Genomic DNA, 17,446 nt, shown 5'->3' with positions numbered 1-17,446 from the left:
TGTGTGTGTGTGTGTGTGTGTGTGTGTGTGTGTGAGAGCGCGCGCGCAGAGAGAGCGTGACCGCACTGAGTATAGAAGATCTTCGGGGAAGCAGAAGACACAGGCCATAAGCCCCTATCCACACCTGCCTTGTTCCTTGACACACATTTTCAAAAAAGAAAGAAAGCAGGTAGACAGTCGAGGCCACCTTATACAAAGTCTTTGGGAGATGGAGTCGGGAGAATGGGGTGGCCTCGGTGTCCACCGTGGTACTGGCTTGTGAAGGGGACATGAAGTGAGACGTGTTCTGGTTTTAACTGAGCAGCTGGCAGGGACTTGCAGGCCCCAGTTTACTCTGGAGAAAAGAAGTCTTTGCAGGTCTCCAGATGGGTCAGGGACAAGGCAAGGAAGGTGTCAGGGCTTCTCCCCGGGGGGCTCAGGGTCTGCATGGGTTCGCTCCTACCCACCCCACCAGGACACACACACACACACACACACACCACCAGGACACACACACACACACACACACACCACCAGGACACACACACACACACACACACACACACACACACACACCCCACCAGGACACACACACACACACACACACACACACACACAGCCTCTGAGATCACCCAGGAACACACTCCATGCAGGCTAGGCAGCCCTGCCCCATCACGCCAGCTGCCAGTGTCTCATGAGCATCCTTGCCCTAAACTTTCGCCTCCCCCAGGCCCTTGGTGCTGCCTCTGTCCCATCTGATCACATCACCCCCGAGTCCCGGAAGCCACCCAGCTGCAGGGATCAAGGTGCCTGACTGCTGTGTCCCCTCACATCCAGGACTCTTCTTTCTCTCCCACACGTGGTAGATGTTCAATAAACAGCTGGCCAAACTGAGGTCTGTTTGTGTTTAATCAGACAGTATGCAAAGTATGTACAACCAGTTCTGGGTTCCCTCCCTCTAAACCTGGGCCACGGAATGTGGGATCCCCAGGTCCTGCCCAGAGCTGGAGGGTCCCCAAGGCCTCTGCATAGTCATCTGAAATCTACAAAACACTGTTAAAAAAAATAAGAAAAGAAAAGAAAAAAGAAGAAAAGAGGACAGTTGAGGCCACCATTTACAAAGGTCCTTGGGCAGCTGGAGCGGGGTGGGGAGAATGGGGTGGCGAGCTCAGACTTGCCAGGTAGATGGGAAAACTTGGGCGAGAGACGATGCGAGGGAAGTGGAAATGTCAGAGCAGGCCAAGCCTGGCCTCCTTCCCTGCAGGCAGGGCCTGGCTGGCTCGAAGCCCCGGCAGTGAGGACATTATTGCTGTGAAGGGGCGGGCAGTGGGTGAAATGGTCATGTCTGGGGAGAGAGTGGGGTGTTTTTACATGTTAAATATGGACACAAGGAGAGACACACAGGCACATGTACACACACATACACACAGGGGCCCTCAGTTGAGATGCCACAGACCATCAACTACCCCACCTTACAGATGCGGACACTGAGGCAGAGGGAAGCCACCACATACCCCAAGGCTGGGCAGAAGAGTCAGGGACCAAGCAGTCAGTTGACTGCTGTCCGGGGGGCTGTGGGCCCCTTGGCCTCCCAGCTGTGATCTATACAGGGGCTGAACAATGGCCTGGGCCACAGCCACAGGGCAGAGACTGTAGCTCAGAGAGAGGGCAGGGCCAGTGTCGGGACACAGCAGTGAGGGTCTCCCCACCCACCTTTCCCTGGCCAAGGAGCTCCCTCCCCATGAGCTGAGGTACCAGCATGGGCGGAGAGCAGGGGCCAGGTGTTGAAATGATCGGGACAAAAGGAGGAGGACAACTGGGGTTCCCAACTTCTTACTCTTCCGCTTGATTGCCTCTGCAGCCTGGGGGCTCACTCCATTTCATGGCTGGCGCTTAAGGTCAAAGCCCACCCACATTGTGACTGACCCTGGTCCACACCATCACTTTGCACCCCTCATCCCTGGCTCAGCGTTATGCTTGCCTCCATTCTTCCCCCCACGACAGACCCATGGGTGTCAGGGGCAGAATTCTGCCACTGGCAAACCAGTCTCAGGCCCCGGCCTGTCCATCGCCTTTAAGGACAGTTCTCATTGGTTCCTGAGGAAGACAGAGGGAGCACCAGGTGCTAACCCACCTCAACCCTGAACTGCCCGTGGTCTTGGGCAAGTCACAGCCCCTCTGGATTCCATTTTCCAACAGAGAAATGAGGACAATGTGTTGGTGATCGCCAAGGGTCCCCTGTGGAGGACAGGGCTGACGGAGAGCTCACTCAGACTCTCATCCCAACATGTGCATGTTGGGCCTTGGGCTGTCTAGCCTGAGAGCCATGGAAGGTGGTTCCAGACCCAAAATTCCACCCAGAAGCCTCCAACAAGGATGGCCAGGGGCAGGAAGTAGATCTAGGCCAAGGGCTGGGCCTCATTCCTCTTTGGAAAGGCTCTTTGGCCAGCCTGAAACAGACCCAGGGTGAAGAATGTGGGGAGGAGCCAGGTGAGTGGGGTGGGCTGAGGCTGGAAAACCGCCCCCTCCCCCCCAACCCCTGCTCTTCACCCAGCGTCTTCTACGAGAAGTAGGCTGACTCCAGAGAGAATGCAGAGCCGGCCTGTGGCCAGGGCAGGCTGTGGGGCAGTCACTGTACCAGCCTCAACCTGTCCTTCCAGGCTGCCCCGTCCCTGAGGCAACCCAGCCCCGAAGAGAGGGTGAAGGGAGGCAGGTGCATCGGAGGCCACACCCAGAAGCCTAGGGGCGACAGTCCTGTGCACACAGTTCCTATAGGTTCTCCCCAGGCTGGTACTGAGGCTCGGTGGACGTGAAGTAGTCCTCCAGGAAGGCCTGTAGGTACTCGAAGGTGGGCCGCTCCTCAGGCTCCTTCCGCCAGCACTGGCACATGAGGTCATGCAAGGACTCGGGGCACTCGGGGGGACAAGGCATCCGGTAGCCCCGCTCCACCTGGTCCAGCACTTCACGGTTCACCATCCCTGCGAACAGAAGGCTGTGAGGCGATGCCTTAGGAGACCGAGGCAGCCTGTCTCTGAGGCTAAGGGCCCTGACCAGAGGCAGCCTGAGATCAGAGATTAGCCTCTTTGGTAACCAGCCCCAGGAAAAGGAAGCCCAGAGGTAATGTAGGGGGTGAGACTTGCCCTTAGGGCCAAGGTCAGGGACACAGGTGTAGCCTCCTCACCAGGGTAGGGCACCCGTCCCTTGGTGGTGAGCTCGGTCAGCAGGATCCCAAAGGACCACACGTCTGACTTGATGGTGAATCTGCCATAGAGAGCAGCTTCAGGAGCGGTCCACTTGATGGGGAATTTGGCACCTAACGGCAAGAAAGCGCAGGGCGTCACTACCAGTCTGCCACAGGGGCATTACTCTGCTTTCCACTTGGTGGACTGAAACCATCGGATGCACCCCCCCCCGGGGCTCCCACCTTGCCGGGCTGTGTATTCGTTGTCTTCTATGAGCCGGGCCAGACCAAAGTCAGCCACCTTACACACCAGATTCTCCCCGACCAGGATGTTGGCGGCTCGGAGGTCCCGGTGCACATAGTTCATCCGCTCCACGTAGGCCATACCTGAGGCGATCTGTAGAGACGGAGAGCCTGGCTCAGGGGCCAACCCACACCCACCCCAGGGCTGTAAACCGGTGCCCCGGGCTGCTCATGCCCGAGGATAGAGAGAGGGCCAACGCCTTGCCCATCCCATGTCTTTTCAAGCAAGGAATTCATTCAGCTTAGAGTAATCATCGCTGGTTTGAAAAAATAGACCATGACTGGAGAGATGGCTCAGCGGTTAAGGCACTGGCTGCTCTTCCAGAGGTCCCGAGTTCAATTCCCAGCAACCACATGGTGGCTCACAGCCATCTATAATGGGATCTGATGCCTTCTTCTGTCGTGCAAGCATATGTACAGACAGAGCACTTATACCCCAAAAAAACATACATAAATAAAATTTTTAAAAAGAAAAAGAAAAGGTAGACCAGAGCTCAGTGGGGGAGGGGGCCAGGCAAAGGGCGATGGGGAAGTCACAATAAGATGCAACCAGGGAAGCAGGTGAGTATAAAAAGAGGTCCCAGATGACCCATGGACACAGGAACATGCCTGGTCCTGCCTGTTGTCCCAAGTCCCCTCTCTGAGCCTCGGTTTCCTCATCTGTCAAATGGAAACAACAAATTTTAAACTTTTAATATTTTATTTTTATTTTTAATTTTGTACATGTGCGTCTCTGATGCCCAGATATGGTGTGCTGTCCAGAACTACCTACCTACCACCCCAGGCACCAGCCAGGGCTCCACTGAGCAGCAAGGGGAGATTTGGGTGTAATGAAAGCAGGCCTCCCAGAGGGGGCGCTCTGAGCCCGAGAGCTAAAGGTGTCTAGGAAGGTGGGAAGGGAGACTCACCTGAGCAGCCATGTCCACCAGCTGGGGTAGCCGCAGGTATTTGCCTGTTTCCCCCTTGAGAAAGTCCAGCAGACTCCCTGGAGAGAAAAAGCCAGCTCTAGGCTTGCCAGGGTTTCCCTGTGCAGGAAGCTGTGGCTCCCAGACCCTGATCGCCTGCTCAAAAGCCTCAGTTCAGTGTTTGACACTCAGGCATACAATACACTCCAGGGAGCTAGACCAAGAAATCCCACTGGGTCCTTGCGGTGGTGGTGGTGGTGGTGGTGGTGGTGGTGTGTGATGGGGGATGTTAGACGCGAAAGACTATGTGTAAAGCCCAAGACACGTTATGTTTATCTGCACCAAGCCTGCCAACCAGTGGCGGCCTGGGACTGGAGAGTCCCGGTCACTAGGGGCAGCAGGGAAGCTTGAGGTAACGTGGGTGCTATATACATATTTTGTGTTTTGAGTCTGGGTCTCAAGTAGCCCAGCTCGCTATGCAATGGAGGCTGACCTCGAACTCTTGATCTTCCTCCTTCTACCCGCTCAGTGCTGGGACCACAGGTCTATGTCATCATGCCTAATTGGTGCAGAGCTAGGGATCCAACCTAAGGCCAGACTCCGGGCCTTGTGCACGCTAGGCAAGTACCCTACCTACTGAGCTCCAGCCCCAGCCCCACGTGGCATTTACTGAGGCATTCTTGCCATGTAGCCAGGCTGGCCTCAAACTCAAGATCCTCCTGCCTCAACCCCCTGGGCACTGGGATTACGGTTGTGAGCCACCACACCACCTAAGAATCTTGACAGTGGTAAAGGACAGAAGGATAATGCCTTTTTTAAAAAAGGTATTATTATTTCTTGTTATTATTTATGAAAGGAGGGAGGCGGTCCCTCATCCAACCGTCCACGCAGCGAGGGTTGGCTCAGGGTAAGAAGTAAGCTGCCCTCGTGTGGCCTGCTCTGTGCAGGCCCCTGAGCGGCGCTCTCCCCAGGCACGCTCCTTACTTACCCTTGCTCATGTACTCTGTCACAATGTAGATAGGTTCCTCCGACACCACAGCGTACAGCTGTACCAGTTTCTCGTGCCTCAGTTTCTTCATGACTTGGGCCTCCTGCAGGAAGGCCTCAGGAGACATGGTGCCTGGCTTCAGGGTTTTGATGGCAACCCTCGTGGTGCCGTTCCAGGTTCCTGTGGGGGAGTGACAGTGCCCTCAGCACAGGCCACCATGCTGTTGCACTGGGGCCTACGTGGGTGCCTAATTTCAACTCTTGCCTCCCAACGCATGGAACGGGCTCAGCCATGGCCAGGGACCTTACTCAGACTCTGTATTCCCACTTCTAAAATAGACTCAAGGAACGGAGACTCCTCCCAGGGCTGAGAAAGGAGTGTCTGGAGCCTGCGAACAGACCATAGCTACTACGAGACAGTGATTGGTAAGGAATGTTGCCAGAGAGCAGGACAGTAGCCTGATGGGTAGGTGACCGAGGTCCCATCTCAATTGCTTTCACTTGAGGTGACCATGTTTCTGCTGGGTGGGGCACGGCCAGGACTCCAGGCATCAGCAACCAGGACAAGGGAAGCCTATGTCTGGGGCCACTGGGGCCACCAGAACAAGAGGTTAGCTCAGTGCCAGCACCTCACCAGGCAGGGAAATGACAGGCCAGCCCGGGAGACCCCCTTGTCACAGGACTGGGTCGGAGGGTAGCACAGGTCAGCTCTCTGGCCCTTCTTGAGTCAGACTATCCAGGGATCTGTTTATGGTCTATGTAGAGCCCCAGAAAGAAGTGGGAGGCCCTCTCAGATCCCCACTGCACACTTGCCAAGAATCATAGTTGAGAAAGACTGAGGCTCACCCAGGTTCTGCCTAAATCCTCCTTTTGGTCTGAGCTTGGGAGCTGGCTTCTCCCTCTGCCCTTCTTCTCCACAGCCCAGGACTTACGTCCCTTCCCCACCTGGCCCCAGCTCCTCTAGCGCCCTCTGAAGGGAGGAGAGTGAAATGGTCCGGCCACCGCAGCCCCAATCAGTGCCCCTGTGCTCCTCCTGGCTGGGCAGAGGGCCCTGGGTTTGGCTAGGGCTGTCTGCAGCTCACTGTCACAGGGGACTCCCAGGGGTCCAGGGTTAGACAGGAAACAGGACACTGACTTCCCCTTCGCCACAGCACTTTCTCTTTCTGTGCCAAGCTAATATGCAGATGCATCTTGAAGAGTAACATCGGTCCCCATTTTACATCAGGAGGCCGAGGCTTGGTGCGAGATCTGACCAGACACTCACAGGCCTGGAGGACCGTGGTGCCCAGGCCCCAGCAGCTCTTGGTACACAGTTGCCCTAGTCTTTACACGCATGGGCTACAAGGAGTCGGGTGTGCCCATCTCAGTGCTGACGCCAGTTGGGTCATGGTCAGGGTGAAGGGGCATGAGCAAGTATGTTACGTGTGGGTTTGAAAATATCGCAGGAAATGTGACACTCTGTACAGTTAATGTACAATCATAAAATAAAAGCAGACTAGCTGCTCAGCAGAGACAATTAAGGAGAGGGGGACCCGAGGTCCTTGAGCTGGCTGGCTGGGGTGGGGACAGGGGTGTGTGTTCCTTACCCATCCACACCTCTCCAAAGCAGCCCTGGCCCAACTTGACCTCCAGACGCAGGGACTCCCGGGGGATCTCCCAGGCATCCTTGGCCAGGCCCTGGGTCTGAGGCTTGGATGTGGGGCACACAGTAGTGAGGCGGTGGCACAGGCCATCAGCGTGTTCTGGAGATGGAGGCAGAGAATAGGGCTTAGGCAGGGTGCCCCAGCAAGCTGGCTTCCCTGTCCTGGGGGGACGGCCCTATGCATCGCGTGCACACCAGCTCGGAGGTGGGGGGGGGGGATAGACAGACACCCTCCTGTAAGTCTCCACTCCTCACAGGCCTGCAACATGAAATTCACCTGCTCAACCCACTCATTCATTCACTCATCCATCAGATTTGAGGGTGCCAGAGAACCAGGGGCGTTCAAACAGGTATGGGAGCCTACCTTAGGAAGCCACACACACACACACACACACACACACACACACACACGTGTCAAGCTTCCCTAGTCGCCTCTCAGGACCACAGAAGTGACAGAGGATAGACTGGGAGGGAGGAATCAAGCAGGCTTTGGGAATCCTTTGGGGGCTCTGGAAAGCATTCCAGAGGAAGAGGTTCCTGGTCTGGCTTTGAGGGGTAACTAGGGTGGTTACCTCACCCTGGAGGATTTGGTCTGGGGACCAAATAAGCCCCAGAGCAGAGGCAGACCAATAGAGAGGCAGCGGGTCCTAAAGAAGCCAGAGGCTCAGGCTGAGGGGGCCGCCCTAGCAGCTTATGCCTGCAGCCGCCATGCACAGCCGGGCACAGCAGCCCCTCTGCTGCACATGGCCCCGCACGCACCCCAGCTCCAGCCCCCCTCTGCTGTTCTCTATCAAAGAGGCCTCCCCCTCCTCCTCTCCCAGGAACCGGTTCAGACCAGTCTTAGGGCTGCAGAAACAATCACCACCAGCCTCCGCCCCTCCCTTCTAACTTGCTCAAGGCAGACCCCCTCCTCATCAGCCAGCTGCAGGGGAAGGAGAGGAGGGGGCTGGGCAGGGAGAGAGGGAAGCGGGGCGGAGGTGGAGGAGCGGCACCCCAGGGCTGAGGAGGCACACCCTGCGGGACCCCACGCCCCCCTGGGGTGGCAGCCAGGGGGCACTCACTGGAGTAATAAGCCACCAGCTGCTGCAGGCTGTTGAACTGGGTGCGGGAGGTGATGTAGAAACCGCCGCTGTCCAGCTTGCGGATCTTGTAGTGCTTCACGTTGAGGCCCTTGGCGTTGTCGAAGTCGGATACGGAGAGGCAGTAGGCACCTGTGGACAGGCAGGGAGGAGACAGCTGTGCCAGCCTGCTGATGTGCCCCCTGCTCGAGGAAGTGAATTTAGCCCCCACCCTCTCTCAGCACCTCGTGTGACCAGGAACAGGCTCCAGAGCAGCCACGCAGGCACAGTCATTCAGGCAAGGCGCGAAGCCCCCAGGGCAGGGATTACCCCAAACTCTTAGCTCTGGTAAGACTCCGAATCCCAACTGTGAGACCCTGACAAGCCACTGCTGCTCTTCTATGGGCCTCAGTTTCCTCCTCTACACAACGAGACTACTGTGAAGCTTTATGTGTCCTCAGCAAGCACTCCATAAATCTGGCTGGGGTCTAGGAAAGGCCCCAGGCAGCTGTGTGTTCTTAGCTTGGCCGCTGCCCTCTCTGGATCTGCCCACCGCCATGTCTGTCCTGTTCTGCTTCCTGGAGACACACGGAGCAGGCAGGAGTAATAGCTGGCTATGTGGACATGTGTGAGTACTGACCCTGGCAGCCATAGCAGCCCAGGGCAGGAGGCACACACTGAGTGTGGCCTGTGGGGCCACCCCGCCTCCCTGGAGCCTAGAAAAACCACAGCTGGCAATGTCCTAGACAGAAACCTTTGTTAAATAGAGCCAGGGACATCTGGGGGTAGCATCAGGGAACAAGGGGAGCCCCCGAGGAGGGGCACAGGTTCCAGGGATCTGACAGGCAGTGGGCAGCTCTGAATGGAAGGCCTGCCTCCCTACGACCCACTGCTGAGGCCCCTGGAGTCCCACTTGACATTGGCAGGTAGATACGATGATCCTCGGGTAACCTGTGAGCGAGCTAGGCGGGGCTGGACCTGGGACCCATCCTTCCCGGTCTCAAAGCTACACTGGGAAGTCATGGTTTCTGCAGAAGGTACACATCACATTTATACGGAAGGCATGGGCTAAAGGCCATAGCCAAGAGGGACCACATATACCCACAGTAATGTACCTATGCCCGGTGACCACATTTGCCCATCACCGCCCAACCCCCGAGTCCCAGGAACCAGGACCACACCACATCTCACTCCCAAGCAGCACTGGCCAGCTCCAGCCATGCATAAGCACACAAGGGGGGAGCAGGCACTTTTCCATCTCCCGCTGAGCCCCAGGCCCACAGGAAGCAGCCTGGCTTGGTTGCCATGGTGATGGGCTAGGAGAAGAGGCAGGAACAGAGCAGAAACAGACTGTGGGGGAAGGGGAAGGCCAGGAGAGGCCCCTGGGAAAGGGGAAAGGGAAACAGAGGGGGCCCCCCAGCATCTGTACCGTCCCGGGAACAAGGGACAAGTGTGGCCGTGTGCACTCAGAGCTCCTCATTACCTGTGCCCACCCCCGTGTGAGAAACCAAGGCCAACACAGAAAGCCTCAGTGTGGCTGCCCTGAAAACCTCTGGATTATCTGTCTTCCACCGAAGGGCTCTTCCCTCTCCATCCCATGTACCAAACTCCTACTTACTCTCCAATACCCAGCCCAGACAATACCCTCAAAGCCGAGTTCCACCAGCCACAGATGTCTCAGACATACCTTTTGTGGTCTCACTCTCCCTCACAAGGAAGGTCCCTCTCGGGTTCTCGGCGTTGAGCAATAACCGCTCGGATTCCCGTCGGGTGATCTTGCCAAAGTACCACCTGGGGTGGGAGGGACAAATCTGTGTTGGTTGGCCAGTGTTCACTGCCCACCATGCTGGCGCTGGGTGCTGGGACCCAGAGTGGCCAGACTGCTGCCACTCAGGCCCAGGAGGGCCACTGCTCGCGGTGGCAATGGCAGCAGGCAGACGCTAAACCACATACTCACTCCTCAGCCTGGATGGAGTCGGAGGGTGCCACGTAGTTGCTGGGGATGTAACCGGTCTGTCCCGTGCTCAGCGAGTGTGCCAGCCACCAGTCCCCCTCTCTGATGGGAGGGAGCAAAGAACGGCATCATCAGAGGAGCAGGGTCAGCAACCCTGACCTTCCCAGGTGCACGGCCAGGCTCTGCCGCAAAGGAAGCTGGGCTAGCCTGTGTCCACAGCAAGCCAGCAGGAGCTAGCCTGGCACTCACACCTCCCTGTCACGCTGACCCAGAAGGATGCCACCCAAAACCTCAGCAAAACTGAGCCCTGTCAGCCCCAGGACTGAGCCCAGAGGCACTGTCCAGAAGTGCATAGCGGCCTGCAGGTGCCAAGGGCTGCCTGGGGAGAGAGGGAGGGAGGAAGCTCCCTGTCTAGGGGAGAAGGAGGGGTAAGCAGGGGTTACATGAGATGAATGCCACATTAGACCTTCAACGTCTTGCCAAGCCCTGAGAGCCCTGACACCCAATGGAGACAAGGCTGGCCCTTCTGGGGCCCAGCAACAGTCCAGGTCCATCCCTTCAAACAAGCCATACCTGCCGCTGTCCCAAATCATAGCTCACTCCTACAGGTCCTTAACCAAAACTACAGCCTACCCCTGTCCACAGGGGAAGTGAAGCCGGAGAGAACTGGGCCAGGCCCAAAGTCACACAGCGAGTCTTAGGGAAGGAGGTGTCAGAGCCCCGGTGCCCAGGGCCCTTTACAATAGCTGCCCCAGGAAGAGGGGAAGGGAGGAGGAAGAGGGAGGAGGGAGAAGGGATCCCAGCAGGGGTCGGGCTCTGGGCCTGGGCAGGAGGGGGGGGGGCGGAAGTACCTTTGCAGCCATCTGAATGTGAACCAGGTCTGGCTGGAGCAGGGGTCCAGAGACAGAGGAGGAGGGAGCAAGCGAGAGCCCGACGGGAGAGAAGAGGCAGAGATGGGGGTGGTGAGAGGCCGTGGCCGGGGGCCGAGGGAGAGAGCGAGAGCCAGGCAGTGCTGGGGACACTGGGAACGGGGGGCCAGGGGACAGCCAGAGGCCTCACATCCAAAGCAACCGAAGGGGACAGGGCAAAGGCTGGAGGTTTGAGGGAAGATCGGGGCACAGGGCCTGGGAGGTAGGGTCCAGCCCTTCCCACACCCCCTGTACAGATGGAAATACTGAGGCCGGAGAAGCAAAGGGCTCTGTGCACGGTCACACAGCCAAGCCAGGTCCTGGTCCCGGGGAAGGTGCCTCCCTGTGGGTACCGTGAGGCTCAGTGGCTTTCCAGCTCATCTCCATGCAAGGTTTGGGGATGGGCAAGGTGGGTATCAAATGAGCCAGCTGGTGTGGTCCTTGGCCCCTGCCTCGACCCTGAGAAGATGTACAGCGACCCCAGCCCGGCCCAGAGACAGAAAGGCCCTGGCCTCACATCACACAGTCCCAGCTTGAACACACTTGATGTCTGAGCATATCTGCACCCAGCTTTATAGACGGAGAGGTTGAGGCCAGGGGCAAGCAGGGCTGGGAAAGCTCAAAGGACCTGCTGGAGGCCAGGCGGGCATCAGACCTGGCTCTGGTGACTGGTGCTGGGCCAGAGGGGTCCCTTCTAGATGGACATGTGCAGTGAAAGGGTATGACTGAGCCGTGCAGGACAGACACACGGCAGGGTGCAAGCTCACCCAGCACCCGTGCCCCAAAGCTCCACCTCTGCTTGGGGTGCACACAGTTTCCTGTCTGATTTGACCCCCAAGGTCATCCTACAAGGAAGAAGGCAAGACTCCCACCCCCGGCTGAAGAAACCACATTTGAGAGAGGAGGAAAACGCAGTCACTCTGGAGAGAGAGACCAGTGTTTTCTTTATAGAGTTGGGGAAACTGAGGCACGGAGTAGGAGAGGATTTGCCCAAAGCTACACAGACTCAGGTCAGAAGCTCTCTAAAATCTTTCAATCCAAAGCATCCATCTCCCCAATGGGGAAAATGAGGCACAGAGAGAGTCATGATTTGCCCAAAGCCACACAGCATAGTCCACGACAGAGAGAGGTTGAAGTCCAAGGAGCCTCTGGCGTCCACAGCCAAACGCAGCAACCCGAATCCACAGAGGCTGAGGCCCCCAGAAGCAAGGGGACAGGATGGCAGTCTAGGAAAGGGAGGGCAAACGTCCAGGTTCCATCCGGGGCTTGCTACCCAGGAGCCATGTGACCTTGGACAAGGGCCCTCACAACTCTGAGCCTCAGTTTCCTCATATGTAAACTAGGGCCGGCCCCTCCCCCATTACTGTTGCCCCCAGGGTCAGCGACGACAAGATGATGGGGGGCATGGGTGAGAAGGACTGGCACAGCACATGGCACCTGCTCGCTTTTGCCTCCCACAGCGGGCAGTCCCACCCTGGATCGTGAGGGATGAATAGGAGTTCACCAGATGGACAGAGGAGAAGGAATATTGCAGGCAAATGAACAGCATGCGCAATGCAGCGAGACACACCGAAGGATGTGGAAAGCTTGCCTCCTTGGCCAGGCCTGTGGGCTCTCAGTGACGGATTCCTCTACGCTCTAGAACGCCCCAAATCAAACTCCCCAAACCTTACCTGCTCCAAGGAGAGGGCCCCCGGCCTCCCCGCAGCCCAGCACGCACCTCCAACCATCAGCTGCCCACCTCCCAGGGAGGTTGCTCCTTCCTCTGATGGGCAGCCCCTCTCCTGGGGCCACCTCTCGGGGACCCCAGCCTACCTCTACCCACCCTTGGCCTGGCCTGGGGTAGCCCACTCCCCACCACACTGCCGCCCTCCCTGGCCTCCGGAATGCACTGGGTCCCGCGTGTCGCTGGCACTCGGAGTGGAATCACAAACCAGAAAGGGCGGGGGGTGGGGGGGTGGGGGGAGCCAACAGGAAAGTGTGGGGAGAAGACGGAGGGGTTGGCTTAAAGGGCGGGATGCAGGATGAGAGGGGGAGCTGGAGACCACACCCAGGGGCAGTGGGGGGAAGCGCATGCAGAGAGCAGCCCCCAGCCTCAGCGAAGCATCCCCCTCCACCTGGCCTCGGTACACACCTGACATCCACCTTCCTCCTAAGGGCCAGCGAGAGAGAAGCAGAGAGAGGGAGAGGCTGAGGTGCGAAGGCAGGGCCCGGGACGAGGGAGGACAGAGGTGGGGGGGTCTAGGGAGGGCCACCACCCACCACGGGCAGAGGGGCCGTGCGGGATCTGCACTGCCCTCTGCCGGCAGCTCTGGGGAGAGATGGGTCCACGGCCCCAGTGCATTCTCCCGGCGTGCCACTCACGTGTTGTTGACAATCTGCAGGCGCTCTCCTTTCTTGAAGGACAGGTCAGTCTCTGTCCGTGACTCATAGTCATAGAGGGCCACAAAGGTGGTCACCCCACCTGCAGAGAGGGACGTGAGGTGTCAGAGCCCTGGGGCTGGGATAGGAGACTGCCTGCCTCAGCCACCTGCCCAACCCTGAGAAGTGGCACACTGCGTCCTCCCCGCGCAGGGAGCGAGGGGCGACAGGCAGGCTAGGTGCTCCCTGCCTGGTGCGTCCCATCGACACAATCAGAGGCCGCGGAGAACAGGCGTCCTGCTCTGCTCAGGCCCCATGCAGTGGGGACTCTGCCTCGGTGTCTGTGTCCTTGGAAGCTCTGGGTATCTGGGCCGAGCTGCAAAGCCCGGCCCCTCAGAGTCTCTCCTCACCTGCAGCGGCTCCTTGGACTCTTGCAGCCCACCCTCTGTGGCCTAAGGCCCCCAAATGCTTCTCAAATGAACGGATGGTGTGTGGCTGCTTCAGGCAGAAGTCGGCAGCCTGTCCAAGGGTCGCCTGGGGTGGGCTGTGGGGCCGGGCACCCTAGCCTCTGTCTGCATCCCGTGTGCAAGCAATGACTGGAGGTGCACAGTGCGTCTGAGGGTGCAAGGCTGTAGGCACACCTGTATCCTTGTGTGTTGCACTGCGGGTGTCTGGCCTAGTTGTGCGTCCAGGTGCACAGTGGACATTGGTGTCTCCACTCAGTGTGGGCACATGCCCAATGTGGGCGCATATCATGGCTGGGTCTGGCCATGAGAGGTGCCTGTGTGGGGTGTGCAGCTGCGCGCGTGTGGCTGGGTCTGAGTCTGAGCATGGTGTTTGCAAGTGGGGGTGTGCAGCCGCGCGTGTGGCTGGGTCTGAGTCTGAGCATGGTGTTTGCACGTGGGGGTGTGCAGCCGTGCGTGTGGCTGGGTCTAAGCGTAGGATTTGCACGAGTGGGTGTGTAGCCGTGCACTCATCTGGCAGGAGCGTGAGTCACCCAGCCCAGCCCCTCGGCGACAGGGCTGCGGCACCTCGCAGCGCCAACAGAGGGCGCAGGGGCGCACTCGGGCCACCGCACGGCACAGTCGGAAACAAAGGCTGGGCGGGAGGCTGCAGCTAGGCAGTCCGGGGCGGTCCTTCCCTCTGGACTTCGGGGTCCCCTACAGCCCTCTCCTTCGGAACGCGTTATGCTATGCGCCTAGCAGCCTCCAAAGTGACAGGAACCCCGCTTTCCAGTTTACAAGTCCTACCCCACTCGCAGTCTCCGGTAAACCAAGCCCCCGGAGCCCAGAGAGGGTGCACCTCAGCCCAGAGACACACAGCAAGGGGGAGAGCCGACCTGCCAGAGGCCCCGCCCTCTGCGGGGAGGTGACGGTGTCTGAGGAGTTGAAGCCTCCAAAGAGCTTGGGCTCAGCGGCCGCGGTGGCTACGAAGGCAGCGCTGGGCCCCCGGTGGCCGTCGGTGGAGGCGGGTTTGCTCGGTGTCTGCGAAGCCGGGAAGGCGCCCCCCGCCCCGTGCACGTTCTCGGCGGGCTCCAGGCTGCGGCGCCTCTGGCTGGCGTCTTTGGGCTTGCTCTTGTTGCTGCCCATGGTCCTGGCTGGGGGCGACAGAAGACCCTGAGTAGAGGGGAGCCTCTGGGAGCAGACAAGCACCCCACCCACTCAGCGGGTAGGGAAACAGGTCCTGAGAAGGGGAAGAGCCAGCCCCGGAGAGCTGGCCTCACGGTTTCTTCACTTGTTGGCACCTTAGGACCGAGCTACGGAGAGAAGACACGCCAGTCCAAAGCTCTGACCTCCGCTACCCAAAGTCAGTTTCAGGCTTTCGTTTGCAGGGACACTGAGTCATATCTGTGTCCCCAGCACATAGGAGGCTCACTCAGGTTTGACCAGTTGTCTACCACGGGGTGTGGTGTGCTGTGCTAAATGTGGTCATCGAGGCAACAGTACAGTGTGTGGCCTGAAGAAGGGATGGCCACTGGGCCTTCCCTCCAGCCACAGGACCTCTGCAAACTGTTCACTGACAGCTTCCCCAGGACAAATCAGTACCCGTCAACACTCAACTTCCTGGGCTGGGGAGACGGCTCAGCAGGTAGAGGTCAGCAGGTAGCCACAACCTCAATTCAATCCCCAGGACCCACACGGTGGAAAGAGAGGGGAGAAATGCCCCTGCAAGTTACCCTCTGATTTCTGACCTCCACACATGCCATGGCTCACACACACACACGCCTCCCGATAAGCACACAGAATAAATAAATAAAGCACAACAAAAACATTTCCAGTCACTTCCTTTAGGAGGGGGCCTCCAAATCCTTTCATGAGCCCCCTGACCACTGTACCCGCCCTTGGTTACATGCAACCCCTCTTCTTTTAATTCCCATAATTGTTCACTGCTGTGCAGAGTGAGGTACACAGCAGGTGCTTAATAAACAGCCAAATGGATGATGAGTGGTGAGAGAAGCCTGAGTTCAAAGATGAAGCCCAAGGTTTGGGAGGTCCTGGGACCAGGACACAGAGAGAACCATGTTGAAGGCTCCATGGCATCCAATACCCTGCTACCCTCCTCCACATCTGTGCCCAAGCCAGGAGGCTGGGCAGGGGCTCCCTTTCTCATCTCCGCTCACCTGGGGGGCAGCAAGGCTACCCCAGCGGGTCTGGGGAGCAGCCTGGGGGCTTGGCACAAATGCCAGCTGTGGTGTCCGGGGTCTTGACCTAGAGACCTTGCTCCACCTCTCTTGCTGTGTGTCCCTAGGCGAGTGGCTCCCCTTCTCTGGGCCTCAACGTCCGCATCTGCAGAGCCTCTGTGGGGATGGGAACATGGAAACTGTTAGCGCTCTCACCCTAAGATCATCAGAAGCCTCCCCTTGCCAAAATGCCCGTTGTCCCTTCCAAAGATCCTGGGAACAGGAGAAAGGAGGCGGCACAGTGGTCTGGAAGGCTCAGAAGCCAACTCCCCAGTCCTGGTCTCAGCTGTCTAGCCTACACTGGTATGAGACATCATCCCTATGCCATTTCTTCCCTTTCTGTGACAGCTATGGCGTGACCAAATGGGGCCACAGCAGCGGCTACTCTGCACACCAAGTCACTGGCATGTGCTCTGGATGGGCCGGGGCTGGGGGAAATCCCTGGGATGCAGAGGACCTCAGCATTAGGCCAGAGCTCCTCAAAGTACAGTGACAGAACAAGTCTCCTCAGGTGTCCTCAGTACCAAGCCCAGCGCTGTGGCTCCTGCCCACCAGGACCTGGGTACAGCAGCCCGTCCTTTACTCTCAGAGCTGTGGAGGCTCACACTGGGGACGTGGGATTGGGGAGGCCTGCCCAATGGCCCAAGGGGATCATCAGAGACTCCTGAGGGCCAGGCCAGCAGTGGGCAGTTAGGGAGGGCCTGTTTCCAGGTCACAGTGCCCATCCGCACTCACAGACTCTGTTCTGAGGGGTCTGCTGATCAATGGGTTTCCCTACAGCCTGGCTTGCTAGAAGCCAACCCAGTTGCCCCCCCACCCCACCCCCCGCCCCAATCCCCAGGAAGTTGTATAGTTCCTGGACATCAGGTCCTTGGCTAACAGTTCCAGAAGGATTTTAAGAGACAATGCAAAATATAAAACAGATTTAAAAATAAAATCTATCTACCATATACAAAGAACTATCTGGAAGCAAGAGCTTTCTTTGGAATGATCACAGCAGTGCATAGTGTGCCCCCTGTCACTGGAGGGGGGGTCAGACATGTCTATCGAGAGATGTGCCTGAATGGAGGGGGAGAACCAGCCCCCGGAAGATGTATGCCCCATCTTTTGAGGAGGTAGAACACGGGTATAGGCCCTGCACCCGAGACCTTACACCAAGGGGAACCCCTGCCCAGTATACAGAAAAGTAAAGTGGGGGCCTTAAAGGCAAATCCAAGGGGGCCTGGACCACAGTGGCAATGCTGGCTGGTGTGGGGGGCAGGAGCTGTCTGTGGAAGAGGTCTGTGGTTAATGCTGGCTATACAAACACCAGGTATCTGAAGAGGCAGCAAGGTTGGGAGCCAGCCCAGGAGTGAGCTGCGGCAGATGGGCAGGCGACACTCAGCAGCCTCTGAGTCTGAGGGCGAACAGAGAGACGGGAAATCAAGGGATTGTGGGAAAGGAAAAGAACCTCTCACAGAGACTGTCCAAGTCTCTCTTTAGCTGAGA

At 58.2% G+C, this 17,446-nt stretch overlaps 1 protein-coding gene across 10 annotated transcripts in view; it reads right to left on the bottom strand.

Moving 5' to 3' along the window:
* Nucleotides 1-870: 870 nt before the first annotated feature.
* Nucleotides 871-17,446, bottom strand: part of Src (SRC proto-oncogene, non-receptor tyrosine kinase) — a 47,680-nt gene continuing 31,104 nt past the window's right edge. For 5 of the 10 annotated variants that reach the window (XM_076571075.1, XM_076571073.1, XM_076571074.1 and 2 more), the window contains 13 exons: nt 15,899-16,075; nt 14,618-14,875; nt 13,282-13,381; nt 13,052-13,069; nt 10,013-10,111; nt 9,743-9,846; nt 8,059-8,208; nt 6,942-7,097; nt 5,357-5,536; nt 4,372-4,448; nt 3,404-3,557; nt 3,161-3,292; nt 871-2,957 (listed from right to left, as the gene is read on the bottom strand). In XM_076571075.1, coding sequence (XP_076427190.1) covers nt 2,749-2,957; nt 3,161-3,292; nt 3,404-3,557; nt 4,372-4,448; nt 5,357-5,536; nt 6,942-7,097; nt 8,059-8,208; nt 9,743-9,846; nt 10,013-10,111; nt 13,052-13,069; nt 13,282-13,381; nt 14,618-14,867 — 1,629 coding nt within the window. In that variant the 5' untranslated portion in view covers nt 14,868-14,875; nt 15,899-16,075 and the 3' untranslated portion in view covers nt 871-2,748. The remainder of the gene's footprint in view (nt 2,958-3,160; nt 3,293-3,403; nt 3,558-4,371; nt 4,449-5,356; nt 5,537-6,941; nt 7,098-8,058; nt 8,209-9,742; nt 9,847-10,012; nt 10,112-13,051; nt 13,070-13,281; nt 13,382-14,617; nt 14,876-15,898; nt 16,076-17,446) is intronic. The other 5 variants (XM_076571079.1, XM_076571081.1, XM_076571080.1 and 2 more) reach the window with 1 other exon arrangement.

This window comes from Peromyscus maniculatus, chromosome 4 (genome assembly GCF_049852395.1).
Source record: "Peromyscus maniculatus bairdii isolate BWxNUB_F1_BW_parent chromosome 4, HU_Pman_BW_mat_3.1, whole genome shotgun sequence".
Lineage (NCBI taxonomy): Eukaryota > Metazoa > Chordata > Mammalia > Rodentia > Cricetidae > Peromyscus > Peromyscus maniculatus.
Note: the sequence above shows the minus strand (reverse complement) of the source record. Positions and strands in the feature narration are given on the sequence as shown.